Source organism: Dermochelys coriacea, chromosome 7 (genome assembly GCF_009764565.3).
Source record: "Dermochelys coriacea isolate rDerCor1 chromosome 7, rDerCor1.pri.v4, whole genome shotgun sequence".
Taxonomy (NCBI): Eukaryota; Metazoa; Chordata; order Testudines; family Dermochelyidae; genus Dermochelys; species Dermochelys coriacea.
In genome coordinates this window covers 58,733,519-58,751,015 of record NC_050074.1, presented here as the reverse complement: position 1 = coordinate 58,751,015, position 17,497 = coordinate 58,733,519, and the positions used below count along the sequence as shown (strand labels likewise).

Here is a 17,497-nt window from a genome sequence, read left to right as displayed (position 1 = left end):
TGCACATACCCAGCTTCTCCTCTGGGTGGGTGCGTTTGAAGGCAGGGTGGAGCTGGTAGATCTGCAATGTCATTATCTCTTTTCCTCTCTCCCAAGGTAGACTGCACTACGTAAGAGGGGTACCAGTTTGCTGGGGGTGACAGGGCATGCCCACCCTGAAGTTCCATGGAGCACCCCACTTTCAATGACTTATGGCATGGGCTTGGCTGAGGGAAGAGGATTTGCCCAGGCTGCACTCTGCTCTACATCACTGTTCTCGTTGTTTGTCTCCTCCCATAGGGCACCCGAGAACTGGCTAAACAGGTGAAGACCTTGCCCCAGGCAAACTACAACCTCCTCAAATACATATGCAAGTAAGTGGCATTAATTAGCACCCAGGAATGCCAGAGCTGCCAAGTTTTGTTCGGCTTCATGTGACATATACAAATGATTTAATGAGCCGATTTGCACATTTGAAACTAATTTGCATATAACTAAACTCCTACTTTAAATATGTGTGTGGATTCAATTGCTCATGCAGTTCTGATAAATGAAGTGCTTGGTTTGTCTCGAGGACAGGCTGCCCTCACCCCCTGCCCTGCCAGCAGGCTTCGGTATTAATCATGTTTGTTATGGTAGTGCCTAGGGACAAACCAAGACTGGGCCCACACTGCTCTAGACACTGTGTTAATGCAGAGGAGCAGACAAATCTTGCACTAAAGTGGTTACAGTCTAATTAACCACTTATGCTAAACAATCTGTTCCATCTTCTATGTGACACTCTGAGTACGGTTCTCCAGCCTGAGGAAGAGCTCTATGCACACTCGGAAACCTGTCTCTCTCACCAACAGAAAGTGGTCTAATAAAAGATATCACCTCACACACCTTGTCTCTCTACAATCTAAATAGAGCATCCCCCATACTGTAAGATAGCAAGACTTTTTGGGGAGGCCTTTTCACCTCAAATTTTTCACCCTTTTCCATAAAAATGGATGGTATTTTTTCTCAGATGATTTAAAAAACAAAAACAAAACAAAAAGGGTGGTGAGAATTGCAGTTCTTCTGGGAATGGTGGTTTGCTCCTTTCTGCCATGTTCCTGGGTGAGAAACGGCAGGAATTTGCTCAAATTACCATTGTGAATTCCTGGAGAGATAAGGTGGGTGATGTAATGTCTTTTATTGGACCAACTTCTGTTAGTGAGAGAGACCAGTTTTTCGAGCTACCCAGAGCTCTTCCTCAGGTCTGGGAAAGATACTCAGGCCATGTTTACACTACAAAATTAAGTCAACCTAACTAAGTCAGCATACAGCCGCCACAGTAATTACATCGCTTGTGTGTGGTCTACATTTTTCTCCTTGTGTTGGCGGTGCTCGTCCTCACCAGGATCACTTGTACTGAGTGTACTGTCAGTGTGGGGCATTGTGGGAAGTCTCCTGAAAGACAGTAACAGTTGACATAAGTAATACAGCATAGATAACACTGTGTTGACCTAGCTACATTGACTCTACGCAGCTCATGGAGATGGAGTTATTAAATTGGCATAGCAGAACAGTTATGTCGGCGGGAGGAAAATTTACGTGTAGACACTTTCATAGTTAGGTCAATGTAAGCTGCTTTGTGTCAACCGAAGGCCAGGTCTACATTAGAACTTACTTTGGTATAACTGTCACTCAAGGGTGTGAAAAATCCACACCCCAAGTGACATAGTTACACCGACCTTAACCCCCTGTGTAGAGCTTCTCCTGCTGACATAACTTCTGGAGTTATTAAGCTGATGGCTTAGAGTGTCTTTACCAAAAGCATTACATGCAAGTTTGTAGTGGAGACCTGCCCTAACTCGTAGTGTAGAGCAGACCAAAGTGTGTCACAGCTAGACAGATATGAAGTTAACACACATTGCAACAGCCCATTCAAAGTGAAGTGGTCAGTTAACGCTGCTACAGTCATAGGACAAAAGAGGGTGAGGGGGTTACAGATTGAGCCATAAATCCAGTGTCTTTATAAAGTGTCTGATTTTTGATGTATAGCAGAATTATGAATTGAAGTTCCCAAGCTTGTCTTTTGAAGGTGTTGTGTCGGTTTCCTTTGAGGATTGAGAGGTCAGATATGGACTGGTTGTTTTGTGAAAAGTATTCGCCTACAGGTGATGTGGTGTATCGTGGATCCTTGTTAAAAGAAGTGAGAACCTCAGTTTTCACACAGATTAAATGGTCCCATGTCTGCAGCACTAGTGACCGCTGGACCTTTCCTCTTCCCATGTTCCAGTGGAATTGGGGTACTATTATATATTTGTCCTGTGGCAGCGCTGAGGAGCCTCAGTTATGGCCCGGGACCCCACTGTGTTTACTGCTGTACGAACAGATCCTGCCCACGGAGTTTACAGTCTGAGACAAGAGACAACCGATGACTACATGAGCACAAGGAACTAGTGAGATGAAAGGTTTCATGTGCCATTTACTCCTCTTCTCTCTCTCTCTCTCTCTCTCTCGCTGTGTTTTTTTTTCTGGGGGCTCCTGAAGATTCCTCGATGAAGTTCAGTCTCACTCCAGTGTGAACAAGATGAGTGTCCAGAACCTCGCTACAGTGTTCGGCCCAAATATACTGCGGCCCAAAATGGAAGATCCAGTCACCATCATGGAGGGTAGGTGCTCTCGTTAAGGAGAGGGGGCCATGTTCTAGACCCGCAGGGAAGCCGCTTGTAAAGTGTCGCTGCCAGAAATAAGATGCCATTTGTCAAGTACACTGCAGATAATGTCATGGGGGGGGGGAGCCATCACTGGCAGCAAGCTGGGCATCCTCTCAGTCAATGCCTGTGCATGGGGCATACCATTTCCCTTAGCACTTCGAACAGCCTCCCGTATCACCTCTGCAATGAGGCGATATGGGAGTATGTACCTCAGGGTTGGACTCAGCCGGCCGGTGCCGCTGCTATTTTTAGGCGCTAGCTTGAGCAGAGATAGTGCGCGTAGGTCTCTCTTAGCTGGAAATACGCCCCCCCAGCTGTAGTGTAGATGTACCCTTCCAAGCGTGGACTTCCAAAATGCTTGCTGTGTTGAGAACATGTGGGACAAAGGCAAGACCCAGGGCATCAGTTTAAAATCACTATTAGTTTTGGATCAACTTGCCTTTAAAAGTCTTTAATCTTAAACTTTACAAAATCCCTAGAAAAATTCTATTCCTGACGTGTCCCAAACAAATCGGTTGCTTCAATTCAAAATGAGGAGGGCAGAAAACAGGGCTTAGCATGGAAGCCTGGACGCAGCCATAACTATGGAGTCGTTCCTGATGCTGGCTCATAAAGCCGGTCCCACGGAGAGGATGTCCCTTTTCTGTGTTTGTGGCTCAGCTAGAAAGAGAAAAGCGCCCACAAATATCTGGCTGCGCTGCAGCTGGCTCTTCACTGCATGCAGGGCATCCTTCTTGCAATCTACTGCAGGGATTGCTGAGCTGGGGAGAATGGAACATGGCATGATGGGGTGAAATAGGCTGTGAGAAGAGAGTGGGCAGGGGGTGGGGGAGCCAGACTTCTCCTCCTCTACATGCTCTGGTCTTCCAAGGCATGGGCTCTTCCCAGGGGGGCAGTGTGGCTGGTATCATCTCAACCCAGATGGGGCAATATTGAGTGTGCTAGATCCACAGTAGCTGCTGTCGGTCCAGCCAGCGTAAGGATGGCTTGCACAGACAGGTCTGTATTGCATGTGTGTGCTACTGCCCTGCTAGCGGATGTATTTAGAACTACTTGACTGTGTAGCTCCAGTGGTAGAGGCCTGTGTTTTCAGAGCAGGAAGATCTGAGTTTTCTCCCTGTTTCCTTGAAACTCTGAGAGCAGCACGGTGACTGCTATAAAGTGGCTGCTCATTTGTTATAAGTTTTAGCCTAACTGTTCACACCACCCGAATCACACCCCTAATGCAGACCTTGCTGTACAAATGCATAATCGCAAGAATAACATTTTCATTGCCATTTGAGCTGAATGCAGATTTGTCCATTCAAGACCATGTAAGTGCAGTTCTCCTGGGGTGCAGAACACTTTCTCCGTCCCGTGACTGGGATCAGCACCAACGGGGACCCAGTCCTGTTGGAAAGTTATAAATATCTGTTGTTTGATGAAGGCTGATCCAAGGATTTGTCTGAGAAACCCAGGCACAAAGCACCGGGCAATGATCAGCACCTAAAAAGCAATTCCCCACTTTAATTCTTTCTTGTTCTGTGATGATCTGCTCATTTTTCTTCTGAAGTTGAGCCCCTTCAGTTGGGGATGCTGGACATTGGTAGCCAAGAAATGGGGACTTGGGTCAAAGCATTTATTACCAAGCATCATTTCTGGAATACAGGCAATCATAGTGTTCCAAACATATTCTGTGGGTCCTTCAGCCAAGTTCAGAGGCAATGTGATATGGTGGTAAATGACAGTGTTTGTTACTCAGCAGTAAATCCACGTATGTCAGGCCATTTCGGCTGTACCGTGCATCATCTTACACCTCCTGTTGGTTGTTTTTGCTACTTTTCCCTCCCCTTATGCCTTTCTCAGTGTGTAATTACACCCACCCTCTTACAGAAACCTGTAACGTACATCGTCAGCTACATCGTCTCTTTGCCTGGCCCTCTGCTTTTATTAGACCCACGAGAGAAATCAGAGAGGCTGTTCAAAAAGAAGGAGGCTGCATAAAGCTAATCAGAAAACAAGGAGCTATACGACATCAGACGCTCCCTGCTCTGTACAAGTCTCTGTCACAAACATACAAAATTCCCCATCTCTGAAGCATGTCCCAGCATCCGAAGCTTGAAATATCTACCTCCTCAAGGGCCAACAAAGGTCTTGGGCGCTCTCTCTGGCTGCAGTTCTGCTTGAGAGCCGAGGAACAGCCTACTGCTCCATGGAACTGCAGTATACAATCACAGTGGTGCACATCTCAGCAAGACATGTGCAACCAATACGGGGGCTAGCAACAGGGGCAGTTCTGCTGGTGCCATCCAACGTCTGGCACCAAGATCCTAATTGCAAAGTGGCTGAAATCTGCCCCTTGCTCTGTTCAGTAACTGACTCAACTCCAAGAGTGTCGGGGGAAGTGTGCTACATGTGATGGAATTACTTCGGATAAAACAGTCATTCTCATCCTCTGAAAAGGAGCTGCCTTTAGTCTAAGGTCCAAATGAGCTTCCTAAAGACACAGAGAGTGGGCACCCTGCCTAATTAGCAGGGGACAGTTCTCGAGCCTGTGTTACACAGGGGAGTAGGCTGGATGACCACAATGATTCCTTCAGGCTTTCCAATCTATGAATGGAGGCCTAGGAGGTTAAGGCTCAGCTTACTATGGGCCCAACTTCACCCAGTGTGTCTGACAAATACCACTGCCCACTAGTGGCTGGAGGCCAAGCAAGAGAATATAGGCCATGTTACCAGCAGTAACTTTGACACTTAACTTAAAGGGGAATGTCTCTGAGACCGTGGGCTTTGTTTTGAGCTGCACATGTTGCGATTATTCCCCAAGCTCACATGGGTGATTAGCTATACCCACACCCACCCACTGGGGCACTCTGTCCCTCTCTAGTGGTGGCTGGGCCACACAGAGGATGAGAAGCCCTGGCTATAGCATCTCCTGCTATAGCGTCTCCTGCCTCAGCTGACAGACCTAGGTCAGTGAGCCAAGTCCCATGGTCTTAGAGCCAGAGGGCGCAGGTGATGACGACCCAGGGCATGTTACGGAGTTCAGCTGCTGATCAGAGTGTTTATACTGTATGTACATTTCCACAGGTTCCTTACTCGGGTGCACTCTTCTCAAATTGTCAAATGAAGTAATTAGATATTGACTTGAACCAGAATCCTGGATTCAAATATCTCCAACCTGGAGAAAAGCTGGGATCCCGCTCTAAACTTTGCAGCCTGTGACCATCTTTGGAAAGAATACATGTCGAGTCCTAAGCAGACAACATGAGGGATGCTTTATGTTACTGTCCATTGAGGGCAAAAGATCAGTTAGATATAAATGGTGGAAGGCAGAAGGGATTCTGCCTAATATAGCTGCTCTTCAGCTCAAGGGGATCTGGCACTGACTGCCGTCGGACAGGATATTGGGCTAGATGGACCATTGCTCTGACCCAGTATAGCCATTCTTATGTTCTGTCTGTGTAAAAAGATACAGAGAAATACTCTGAGCCATTAACAATATACCTTTAAAATGGGGCTTTTCTTAAACATAGAAACCAAAATGTTTAAAGTTGGGGCCCTGAATCCGTATTTAGGTACCAAATAAGCAGTCTAATTTTTATAAGTGTTTAGTTCTCCCATCTCCTGTGGACTTCAATAGAAGTTGTAGGATCTCAGCATCTCAAACTATCAGGCCTCTTATTGAGATCCTGTAACTATAGTTGTAAGTGCATATTTTAAGTGCCCATATTTGAAAAGTTTGGCCTTATTCTTTATTGATCTTCAACAAAAAAGATAAACTGTAATTAATGAAATTGCTGTTGATCATAATTTTCTCATTTATATGGTAGAAAATACTTTGATAAATGACTTTTTCTACTAGTTTCTGTTTCACTGCTGAAAAAACAATTAGAGCTCACTTATGGATTGGCCATTTGTTAATTCTCTGACATTCTGCATAGAGTATTTTGCTCAACTTTGATGAGTTAAAGTAGGGTAACTCAACTGAAGTCAATGGAGTTACACCAAAAATGAATCTATCCCAGTAATTTAAAAATCTTATTTCTATGGCACTTTCCAGACTGATATGTAAACTAGGGGTGACTTTGTCTATCTTGAAAAGCATCCACTTCTGAGGTTGGGACATCACAGGTGTTTAACACTTCAGGACCGGATTGAAGATCACAACAACTCCATTTGAAACAGAAGTATAGAAACAGGTATTTGGATTGAATGGTGCAGAAAGCCATTTGTTCTGCTTGCATATGGGAATCCACCCATCCTCTTAACATATGTACAGGAAAATTACACTGGTGTCAAGCTTTCTCTAGGATTCTTTGCTTAACAGGGGGAGGAAGCATGGTGTAGTGGTTAGGGCAAGGGGGAGTGGGAGTTAATGATCTGTATTGTGGTAACTGGTCTGGATCAGAGTCTTCTGTGCCTCATTTCTCCCCTTTCTAATAAGGGGAACAATGATACTCACTCCCCTTCTGCAGTCCTTGAAGGAAAGGTGGCCAGAGTCCTTGTTATGTATTGCTTATACAGACCCATTGTGCTTGGTGCTCAAGGACATGTCCTGGAGAGCCAGGGGGTTTCTTTCAGACAGGAAACGAATATCCAAGGCCTTCTTGTTTCTCGCATTAAGTTCTTGCCTCCATTCTCTCCCTGCAGGCACCTCGCTGGTCCAGCATTTGATGACGGTGTTGATAAGTGAACACGGACAAATCTTTGCCATTTCGCAGGCCGATGTGGCCGGGGCTCAGCCCGAAGCCCGCTCTGTGCTGCAGCGCAGCATGGTGGAGTGGATCTCCGAGGAAGACGGGGAGGAGAGCAAGTCGGAGAAGTGCGCCCCCAGCCCTGCCGACTTGCCTTCTAGCAGTGCCATGGCGCCGGACGCCACGCCCAGCTTGCTGGCGAAAAACGCCCCTCAGGAGCACAGCAGCAAAGCCACCCAGCCTGCCACCAGCCCCAGCAAGAGGGTGCAGACATTACCCACTTGGAAGTACTCCTTCCGGCAACAGGGGGCAAGGTCTGTCAGCCCCAAGCTGGGTAGCTCGTCCTTAGACATTCCTAATCTCTCCTCCAGCGGGAACTGGCTGATGAATGGACTGTACTCTCTCCGAGGCCACCGCCGGACATCCTCTGGGGAGCGGGTGAAAGACTCAGGTTCATCCCAAAGACTCTCCACCTACGACAACGTCCCTTCCTCCAGCCTCTCCCTGAGCGCACACAGCATCGCTAGCACTGCTTGGTCCACTTCGTCCTGTGAGATCTCTGTCGTCGATTCTGTCAGCAGCTGTCCGGCCTGCCGGGCCAGTGACTCCTCTGCTTTAAGCTCCCTCAAAACGGAATGGGCCACTCAGGGCTCGCTGTCGCAGAGCGAGGTCAAGACTGTGGACCTGGAGAACAGCATGGAAAGGTTCGAAATGTGCATCAGCAGCTGCAGCGAGCAGAGTGACCTGGCGGCTGCTTCCAAAGACTCAGCCAAATGCTCCAGGGCTCTGCAGAGCCTGGTTTCAGAGCTAAAGACAGGACTGAGCAAACAGAGGACTGAGTATGAGTCTAGTATCAAAAGGTAACACGACTGTCAGCTGTGAGCGGGATCTCTCACTGCAGCATTGTCCTTGTCTGAGCAATACATTCTTGCTCCAAACAGGGAATAGACCCAGTTCCACTGCAGTGGGCCTGAGCTGCAATATGGGGATTGAGGTTGGCTTAGGAGAAGGGGCTGTGAAGTTTAGATACAGATCTGGATCTGATCTCCCCCAAAGCTCAGTGGTGGCTGGTTCCAACTTTGCTCCCATCGCTAATATCCTACAGTTAGCCACAGCTAAAAAATGAGATTTCTGTTCTGTGGGAAATTCCAGTATTTTGTCATTTTCAGTGGACATTGGAGGGGTTTTGGTTCAGTCTGTTGACCTCATGGGAGGAGATGTCCAGCTGGAGAGCCCAACCCACAGGGGGAAAGAGAGCATGAGGCACCTGAACTACTACTCCCATGAGGCACTGTGGCAGCTCAGCCTGACGCAAAGACTGTCAGCCCAGCCTGAAACAAAAGCTTTGGTTCTGATTTTTACCTATGGAAAATTCCACCAAAATCCAGCTTTTCTTGCGGGGGAGGGCGGAAATGTGATTTTTGACAGAGTCCCATTTTCCGACAGGAATGTGTTTCAGTTGCAATTTTTAGACCAGCCCTACTTACAACTTAGTTCTTGTACTTTCAAAATTTAGACATTCTGGGCTGGGACTCCTCTTTGAGCGTGCATATGCGCGCGCGCACACAGGCACACGCTCAGACGTTTCCTTTGCTGAATATCTGGCTTTGCTCCTTTCTTTTATGCATTGTGACTTAGCCATTCAGAGATGTACAGAGAAATGGTCATTTCTTCTTTAGTGCAGCCTGCTTTCCTCAGCCATCAGGTTCCCTACAGAGTGGGACATGGGTTGCTGGGCTTCTGCCCACGCTGGTTTCCAAGCTGGAGTTGTTTATAATCATCCCATCTTTGAAGAGAGTTTTCCTTTCAAAACCAAGCAGGTTGTGCACAGCTCCCACCCCAATCCAAGGGACTCGTGCACATGTGACTGAGAACTGAAGTTGGCTCCAGGCATAGAATCATAGAATCTCAAGATTGGAAGGGATCTCAGGAGGTCACCTAGCCCAACCCCCTGCTCAAAGCAGGACCAAGCCCCAACTAATCATCCCAGCCAGGGCTTTGTCAAGCCAGGCCTTAAAAACTTCTAAGGAAGGAGATTCCACCACCTCCCTAAGTAACCCATTCCAGTATGGGAGGAACAAAATCTTAACTCTTCCATGTGTCCCCTCTGCAAAACATCTGGGTGGATAACAGGTGAGGTGGGGGGAAACAGCCACCCAGAGCAGCACATTTCCCCCAGTGCAGAGACGAAAGTCCAGGTAAAGGTAGAGGAGGGAATGCTGCCTCGGAAAGTGCTAACCTACCTTGCATAACTTTCCTGAGAAAGGGTTGAGCTGACCTCACTCTTGCATGCTGCATGTGGAGTCCAAGCACTGGCTGCCAGTCTTCACTGAGTGCTGGCCTGGCTGCCTGGGCCTGGGGGGTGACTGAGTGCCACCCCTCCCCTTCTGAGTGCATCTGCAACCGTTTGCATAGCTGGGTGCCCACGTCTGCAGGGGCAGTGGCTCAGGCTTGCAGAAATGGGCATGCAGCCTGGTGGAATTAGATGAATTTTGGCTATGCCTCCTTGCTTTATTTATTTAGGAAAAAGTGATGGATTAAATCCATTTGTCTAAAAACCTCTTTCCTGGCTGGTTGTTTTGGATCTGGGGCTGTGCTTGTGTGGTTTTCAGAGCTCCATCTCAGTAGCAAGGTATGGTTTAATGAGGGACTCTGCGCTTTTATTTTGTGGCACAAAGAGAAGCGGAGTGTGTGTGAACTCACTGCCTGGGGCAGGGACAGGAGTCCCTGTTGATGGAAGGGCTGCTATTTGCCTGTTTTCTCTCTCTCACTCACTCTTAGTCAGAAAGAGGCAGGTTTTATAGCTGCCCTGTGCGCAATCTGTTTCAGAGCAGTTTGTGGGTGTTGTAATGATCAGGCTCCCTCTATTAGAATGCCAGGTGGTGAAAGGACAGCTACAGCCAGGACTGCATAGCAGCAGCTCCAGGAAAGATTCGTTCCTAATGGAAACATCCTGTAGAATGTAATAGGGATGAAAGCTGTAGGGCTGCATAGACATGTACTCAAGTAATGTACTCAAGTAATTTCTGTAAGCCCCTCAGAACCTATAGTATTTTAGCCGAGAATGAGACTCTTAGTGCAGGCTTTTCAGCTGTCTTATAGAATCGCATAAGGGTGCGGCGGGCGGGCGGAGGATTTAATTGGCCAGTCAGTTCTATAGGATGGTTAAAAATTCTTTAGTAAGGTTTGAGTTTTCTTTTAAATTCTCCAGGGCTTTTCCAAAGCAGAAGCCGGATTTTCTTCCCTAGCTAATCTGCTGGGTGCTAGGAAAACTGCCTTGGACCATTATTTGTTTCAGGACATATGTGAATATTTCCAGTTATAACTGTAGGACCGTCCAGCCGGCCAGCACTCAATCTGTTCAGCAAGTGAGGCAGTGGTCTACAAGATTTCCTTGGCATTGGGGCCATCTGGGTAGGGAACAGAAAGGGTGCCAGTGGTTGGCCATCACCTAACTGTGGAGGAAGACTAGTGTCCTGGCCAACTCTTAGGTCTGTCAGTTATTTTTGATGGGAGGTGCTGTTGACAAGGCTGTGATCCTTAACTGGAGGTGATGGAACTGCTTTGAAATAGCTTTGTTTCTTTGCATAGAAGAGCATTCAAAAGATACTTGTGAGCAACTGTTCATCCAACCCAAGGAGACTTGGCTGGAGTTTAACTCGCACATGAAGCTACAAAGAAGGCCCATAAGGAGACCTGGGTTGCAGACTACTAGGTAGATGAGTGGTAGGCCACTGTGTTCCTAGACACAAACGTGGTGGAGATGGACCTAAGGCTCAGAAAATGTGTTGATAACTTAGGGCTGTTGTTGTGCCAGACTGACAGTAGCCTGTATGTCCTGGATAAACCATATGGAGTTTAGATAAGCTTTATTGAATTGGATTGTGTGCCTTGATGTTGAAAATGCCCTTGTTCGTGATGGTGGTGGATTGTATGTAATTTTTCTAGGGACTCAACTAATGTATATGTTTGAACCGTCAAAGGATTTTCTGGGACAATGTGTGTAAAGTGGGTTTCTTAGGAAATAGCTGGGGGGTGAGGGCCATGCAAATGACCCACTTGGACTCCACCCTTTTGAAGCTGGGCCCTGTGGAGGAAAGGAAAACCCATTTGCTACTAATAACCTGCTCCTGGAAACTCCATGTCAGAATCCCTGAACTGTGTAAAGGGTGGACTAAACTTGTTCTGAGCAGAAGCTGTGATGAACTTGTGATCACAAAGGAAATCCCGTAGATGAAAGTTGAGACTGCTCCTGCCAGAGCCCCCAATAGGGGGGTGGTGGGGAGTTCTCTGGTAACCTTATTAGCACATGTGTAGGTTCTTCTATTGTGTTTAATCTGCTTTCTCTGTAGTGCTTTTATCTTTAAGAATAAAATAGGCTTGCACAGGAAGAACTGTGTGGTAGCCTAGAAGTATTAACAATCCCCGTTATCAATCTCTGAAGAGAAAACAAACAGATGTGCTTGGGCAGCCTGTCTCTGCAGCCTGGAAGTACCTCAGTCAGCAGGTAGCGAGATGCAGGTCTCCCCTCACAGAGGTGACAGCTGGGGAGCCAGAAGCATGAGAGGGGGTGCCCGTGTTACAGCAGTGAGGGGAAATACAGGTGCAGGTACCCTGAATGGAGACAGTTATAATGATCCCAAAACCAAGCATTGTGCATGCCTGACTCTAATGAGGCATAGGGTTTAGATTCACAAGGTTCTGAGTTCCAGTCCTGCCTGGGCTGTTGGTTCATGGTGTAGCCTTAGATAAGTCCCTGGGGTTTTGTCTCAGTTTTCCCTTCTGTAACAGAAGAGTTCTAGTTCCCACCTGAGCCACAGGTGCTGTGAAGAGAAGTTCATTGATGATGGCGAAGCACTCCTCTACTCTAGTGACAGATGCCTTGAAAACACCACTGAGGAAATTATTTAGTTTGCATTCTGAGCAAGATGCGGATGGTGTTATGTGATTGACAGATGGGGCCATGTTTAATATGTTTTTTATCCTCATTATTTAACAGCTGCTTCATTTGCAGAGCCAGGTCCAGCCTGTGCACTGAATGAGACAGGTGTGCTGTAGGAAAAAATAGTCAGTGATCATGTAATTAAAGATTGGATCATTATGCATAAGCCCAAGGGGGCTGAACTAAAGCGTCTGTCTAGCCTTTTTGAGTGCTTGACTTTGCGACCTTAATGTTCTTCTGATGTAGGGTTTTTTTAATGTAACTTCCTAGAGTTATTTTTGCCATTAAAAAATTAAATATTTATTATGCACAACTTCAGCAACTCTCCCCATCAATAAGATTTAAAACTCCAGCCTTAAAGGATATGTTCCACCACTGGAGCTATACTCAGACCTATTTTAGTCAGAAGCACCAGGATTCGATCTCATATGAACCTGTGACCATAGGGAGATGCATAACGCACTATACTATGCACAAGTCACCAGTGGGTGACCTGTTCATGAGCTGGCCCATGTTAGAGACAGTCATGCTGCCTCTCATGCAAAAGCATGCTCTAATTGAACAGGATTTGGGCTCCATTCCCATCAGTGAGTAGAGAGCTATGATTCTTTGCTTAATAAAGGTTCTGAAGGGCATAGACTTAATAATGCCAGTTAGTAAAAGTGAGTCTAGAACTCCTGGTTTCCAATGCAGGTTACATTCCTGAAGGTATCTCAACAAGCAAAAGCAATGGCATGAAGAAAGAGGAGAGTTGCTTAAATTAATTTTTACTGTAACCAGTGAATGGATTGATTTGTACGTTCTCAGAAGGTTGATTGTCTGCCCACAAAGCCCGTGCTGTAAGTTTGGGGAGGACACACTGTCTTTTTTTATACCCAAAAGAGAGGTTGAACCATTGATCAACATACAAAACTTAACTCAACGTTACCTCCTGAGTTATAGTTGGTACCTCCATAACAAACCCAACTGTTGGTGGCATCATGTAAGACGTTTGTTCTAGCTGTCATATGGCAAATGTGTATTTTTAATGGCAGTCACTGTAGCAGTTGTCAACAGACTAAAATGCTCTTTGTTTTCTGTTGGCTTTAAGAATTGAAGAAACAAGCGCTGACCTGAGAAAACGAGTGACAAGGTTGGAAGAGGAGTTAGACCAGGAGCGAAAGAAATACACAATGCTGGAGATCAAACTGAGGAATTCGGAGCGTGCACGTGAAGATGCTGAAAAGAGAAACCAGCTCCTGCAGACCGAAATGGAAGAGTTTTTTTCGACATTAGGAAATTTGACTGTTGCAAGCCGGGGAGCTAAAGTGGCGAAGTAAAGGCAGCAGAAGTACACTAGCGACTGTGTTTTTTAATTCCAGCACAAGTAATTTTGTTCTGGGTTACTCATGCATCATGAGTATTTTTGCAGTGAGTCCCTGCTCTTAAGGATTTTTGCTATGTTGTTTTGTTTACATATGCTATAGTATTTGGGCTGTCAGGGAAACTGACTGCTAAAGGCAATGCTTGAAACTGTAGACCCCAAATTGCAGATGGCTGGGCCTCTCTTTCCTAATGTTAAAGGGACAACTCTGTCACTGCAGTCATGTCACTGCCTTTGGCTTTACTGGGCCACCCTTTGCTGGTCCAGAGACAACAGTAATGCTCCCAGCACTGCTGCCATGGCCTAAGGGAGCGACAGGCAGGCTGGCTGGAGCTGAAGGAGCACGCACAGTTCCTGTGGAGGAGACGACACCACTAGCCTGGCAGCGGATTTAGCTTGTGATGAATCAAGTTGAACTTGGCAGGTTTTCCAATCTTCATGAAATTTGTTTAAAAATCTGCTTGGTGAAAGTTCTTATTCCTGTACTTAGCGTTATTTTATGAAGGGGTTTTGCAAAACTAGCGGACAAGCACTCAGTGTCAGACTTTCACATGCCTTCATTAGTCACCCAATTTCTAACCCCCAACCCAGCCATGCCCAAACTATGACTCTAAATATTATTATTTGCACCAAATGTGACTTAATAAAATATGTGATTAATAAATACCTTGGAGGGGCAACCCCCTTGGAGCTTGAACTAAACACATCTGGCCACAAGGGTCCTCTGCAGCCAGGCTCTTCTCTCTTCTTTGTTCTGAAATGATGACTTTACCAATAATTGTAGTAATGGAGCTCAACATGGGGAGATGAAAGAGAGAGAGAGAGAGATATTTCTAACCTCCTTCTTGCTTTGTTTTAAATGAATAAGCCCCTGTTAGTTAAAGGCCACAGCATGGAAACTACCAGAGTGGTTACGGCAGTAGAATAGTGGTTTTGAATGTAGGCCTAAAGGTACCTGACTGACCCACTGGTACTTGAAGGCTTCTATTCTCTCAACAGCTCTAATAGAAGAGAGGGAGTCTGTTCCTTGCCGATTTACCCCAATTTTCCTCTGGGGAACACCGCTCTCCAAGCTAGAGGTGATGAATCTATTCAGTCCTGGCTGTGGCTCTCAACAAGGAGGTTTGTATCACATGCTCCCCTCCCACTCCACCCCACTGCTAAGACATGGAGAGAGGGCACCAGCTTCCAACCGATACAGAGGGGGGGGCCTAACTGCCCACTACAGTGCAATGCTGGGTCCTGACCCTAGCACCATGTGCACCCCGCACATTGTCACTGCTGTCACCTGATAGTCATGAGCTCCCCTTGGCTGGATGCAACATGCACCATTCTTCACTCTGTTCTGCCCCCCCAGTTTCAGTAGCCTGCATAGGAGAAATTGGCAGCAGAGGAGACTAAAAGGAGGCAGGGCTAGCAGAGCTGGCCCAAGGGATGCTTTGGGTAGGGTTACAGTGCTGGGGCTGCTGTAGGCTTTTCAGAGCTGCCCAGGGTCTATCATGCTCTTGAGTTTCCTCTCCCTAACAAGCTTTTCAAAGACTTGATGGATTACATTTAGCTGCCCCTGTGCCAGCCCAGCCTTCCCCACTGTAACCAGCAGGAGGGGCATGCTTTTCTCCCTTCGCTAGTCCATGCAGCTTTGTTTCCTTTTGGCTCCTGTGCACACCCATCCCACCATTCCCCTTTCTTCCTACAGTGACGAACGTGTGGCAAATGAGTTAAGCAAAGTGAAACCCCTTCCTCTGCAAAACACTCAAACCTTGCTAGGTTCTGGCAGGAGAGCAGGTTCTGTTACCACAGTGGATACTTTAAAACAGTGACTCTCAACCTTCCCAGACTACTGTACCTCTTTCAGGAGTCTGATTTGGCTTGTGTACCGCCAAGTTTCACCTCACTTCAGAACTACTTGCTTACAAAATCAGACATAAAAATAAGCGTCACAGCACGCTATTACTGACAATACGCTTTCTCATTTATCATTGAATTATAAAATAAATCAATTGGAATATACATACTGTACTTGCATTTCAAGGTGTAGTATATAAAGCAGTATAAAAAGTCATTGCCTGTATGAAATTTTAGTTTCTACTGACTTTGCTAGTGCTTTTTATGTATAGAGCCCTGCAAATCGCCACTTTATATCTGCAGCCCAGATGCAGATACAAATTTTGTATCCACGTAGGGCTCTATTTATGTAGCCTGTTGTAAAACTAGGCACATATCTAGATGAATTTATGTACCCCTGGAAGACCTCTGCGTATCCTGGTTGAGAACCACTGCTTTAAAACACAGCTTCATGTGAAATGGCTAAGTCAACAGTCACACACCCCCTCCCCTGCCAGCACCGGCCTTTCCACACCCAGCCTCTGCCCCAGCGCAGTGCTATAAAGAGCTGTCAACCAGCTGCTCGTTCCTGGGAGTAGCCTGCCATCTGCAGGGCCTGAAAAGGAGCCATACTTGTCAGCATTTTGCCTTAGCAATTCTTTCATCTGACTCTGTTCCAGGCAACTGACGCACACCCAGGGGAATTAGGATCCAGGTTTTTTTAAATTCAATGTATAAGTAATACTTGAAGTGTTACTTACATTTCAGGCAACTTTTCCTACAACACTATCATAAAACAAATCCCTACTTGGACCTAGACAGCAAGGGCAGGAGGGATATGTATTATATCGGCATCTCCAGTGACGATCAAGACCTCTCCAGAATGTGAGCTGGAGATTTTCCTCTCTGTGGCACTTGACCCACAGACATGGCAACCAAATAGTCTGTGTTACATCCATGGCCCCCATCACTACAGTAACTTGGCACCGCCCCGTCCTGCATGTGTTTATCCTCACACTGCCCTGTGAGGCAGGGAAGTACTACCAACCCCACTGCACTGATGCACAGAGCGGCTAAGTGACTTGTCCAGGGTCACACAGGAAGGCTATGGCAGAGCAGGGAACTGAAGCTCTCTCTCGACCAAATCCCACATGAACCATCCAGTCTTCCTCCATTAGTCTCTGGCACTGGCATAGCAGCCTCTGTTACATGAAGTGGTGGTTTCACTTACGCAAGTCGGACTGGGCTGACCAGGCAATTCAGGGAGCCAAAACTGTCCCCTGCTGGCTACCATGTGCATAAACTCCTGTTTAATACACACTATCCAGTGCCTATACAGCGCTTTAGATTGGTAAAGATGCTGCTAACCCTTACGGTTGTGCAGAACACATTCAGTTCAGTCTGTCAGTTAACCACTGCAGTGGTGTCTGTCAGAGGTTGCAGGCCATTTGAAACCCTAGCTGGATGAGCTGCTCAGTGGGTGTTAACACTGAAGCCTAACAATGACAATTTCAATGTTAGCCATTCTCAGCTGATCAAAGCATGCAAGAAAGAGGAGGGGCATTTTTGTACATTTCTACGCCATCTAACAGCTGTGGTGTTAGGAGGTACTACCACTTTCTTCCTTTTTCCCCCACGCACACCTCTGCTCCTACTGGAGCCAAGACACTACCACAAAAATAAACAGCTACAGACTGGGGGAGATTAGCTCCTACTGAAGTTTGCATGAGGCTGCTGTTCTAGGCTTTCATGCTCCAGGGACATAAAGGAGGGAGCCTGGTTTATTCAATTTTTTGGGGTACCCATACATGGCGGAAGAGCCAACAGCTCTGTTTATTTCACCTTGACAGCTGAAGCAGCTTCATGAAGATTTTTGGCCCCTGCCCCCTCATCATCAAGACTCTTTCATGCAGGTGATGATCCTGTGTTACGACAACTCCAAAGAATTATTTGGCTTTGACCCAGCAGTAAGTGGAGCCTATTCCACAACGGACAGACTCAGTCTTACACTACTCCAAAAGATGCA

At 46.7% G+C, this 17,497-nt stretch overlaps 1 protein-coding gene across 1 annotated transcript in view; it reads left to right on the top strand.

The window, feature by feature from the left end:
* ARHGAP22 (Rho GTPase activating protein 22) overlaps nt 1–14,311 on the top strand; it is a 235,807-nt gene extending 221,496 nt beyond the window's left edge. Inside the window, 4 exon segments of the mRNA XM_043519482.1 lie at nt 280–353; nt 2,500–2,621; nt 7,299–8,202; nt 13,375–14,311. Of these exon segments, the coding sequence (XP_043375417.1) occupies nt 280–353; nt 2,500–2,621; nt 7,299–8,202; nt 13,375–13,603 (1,329 nt within the window). The 3' untranslated portion in view covers nt 13,604–14,311.
* Nucleotides 14,312–17,497: the final 3,186 nt, after the last annotated feature.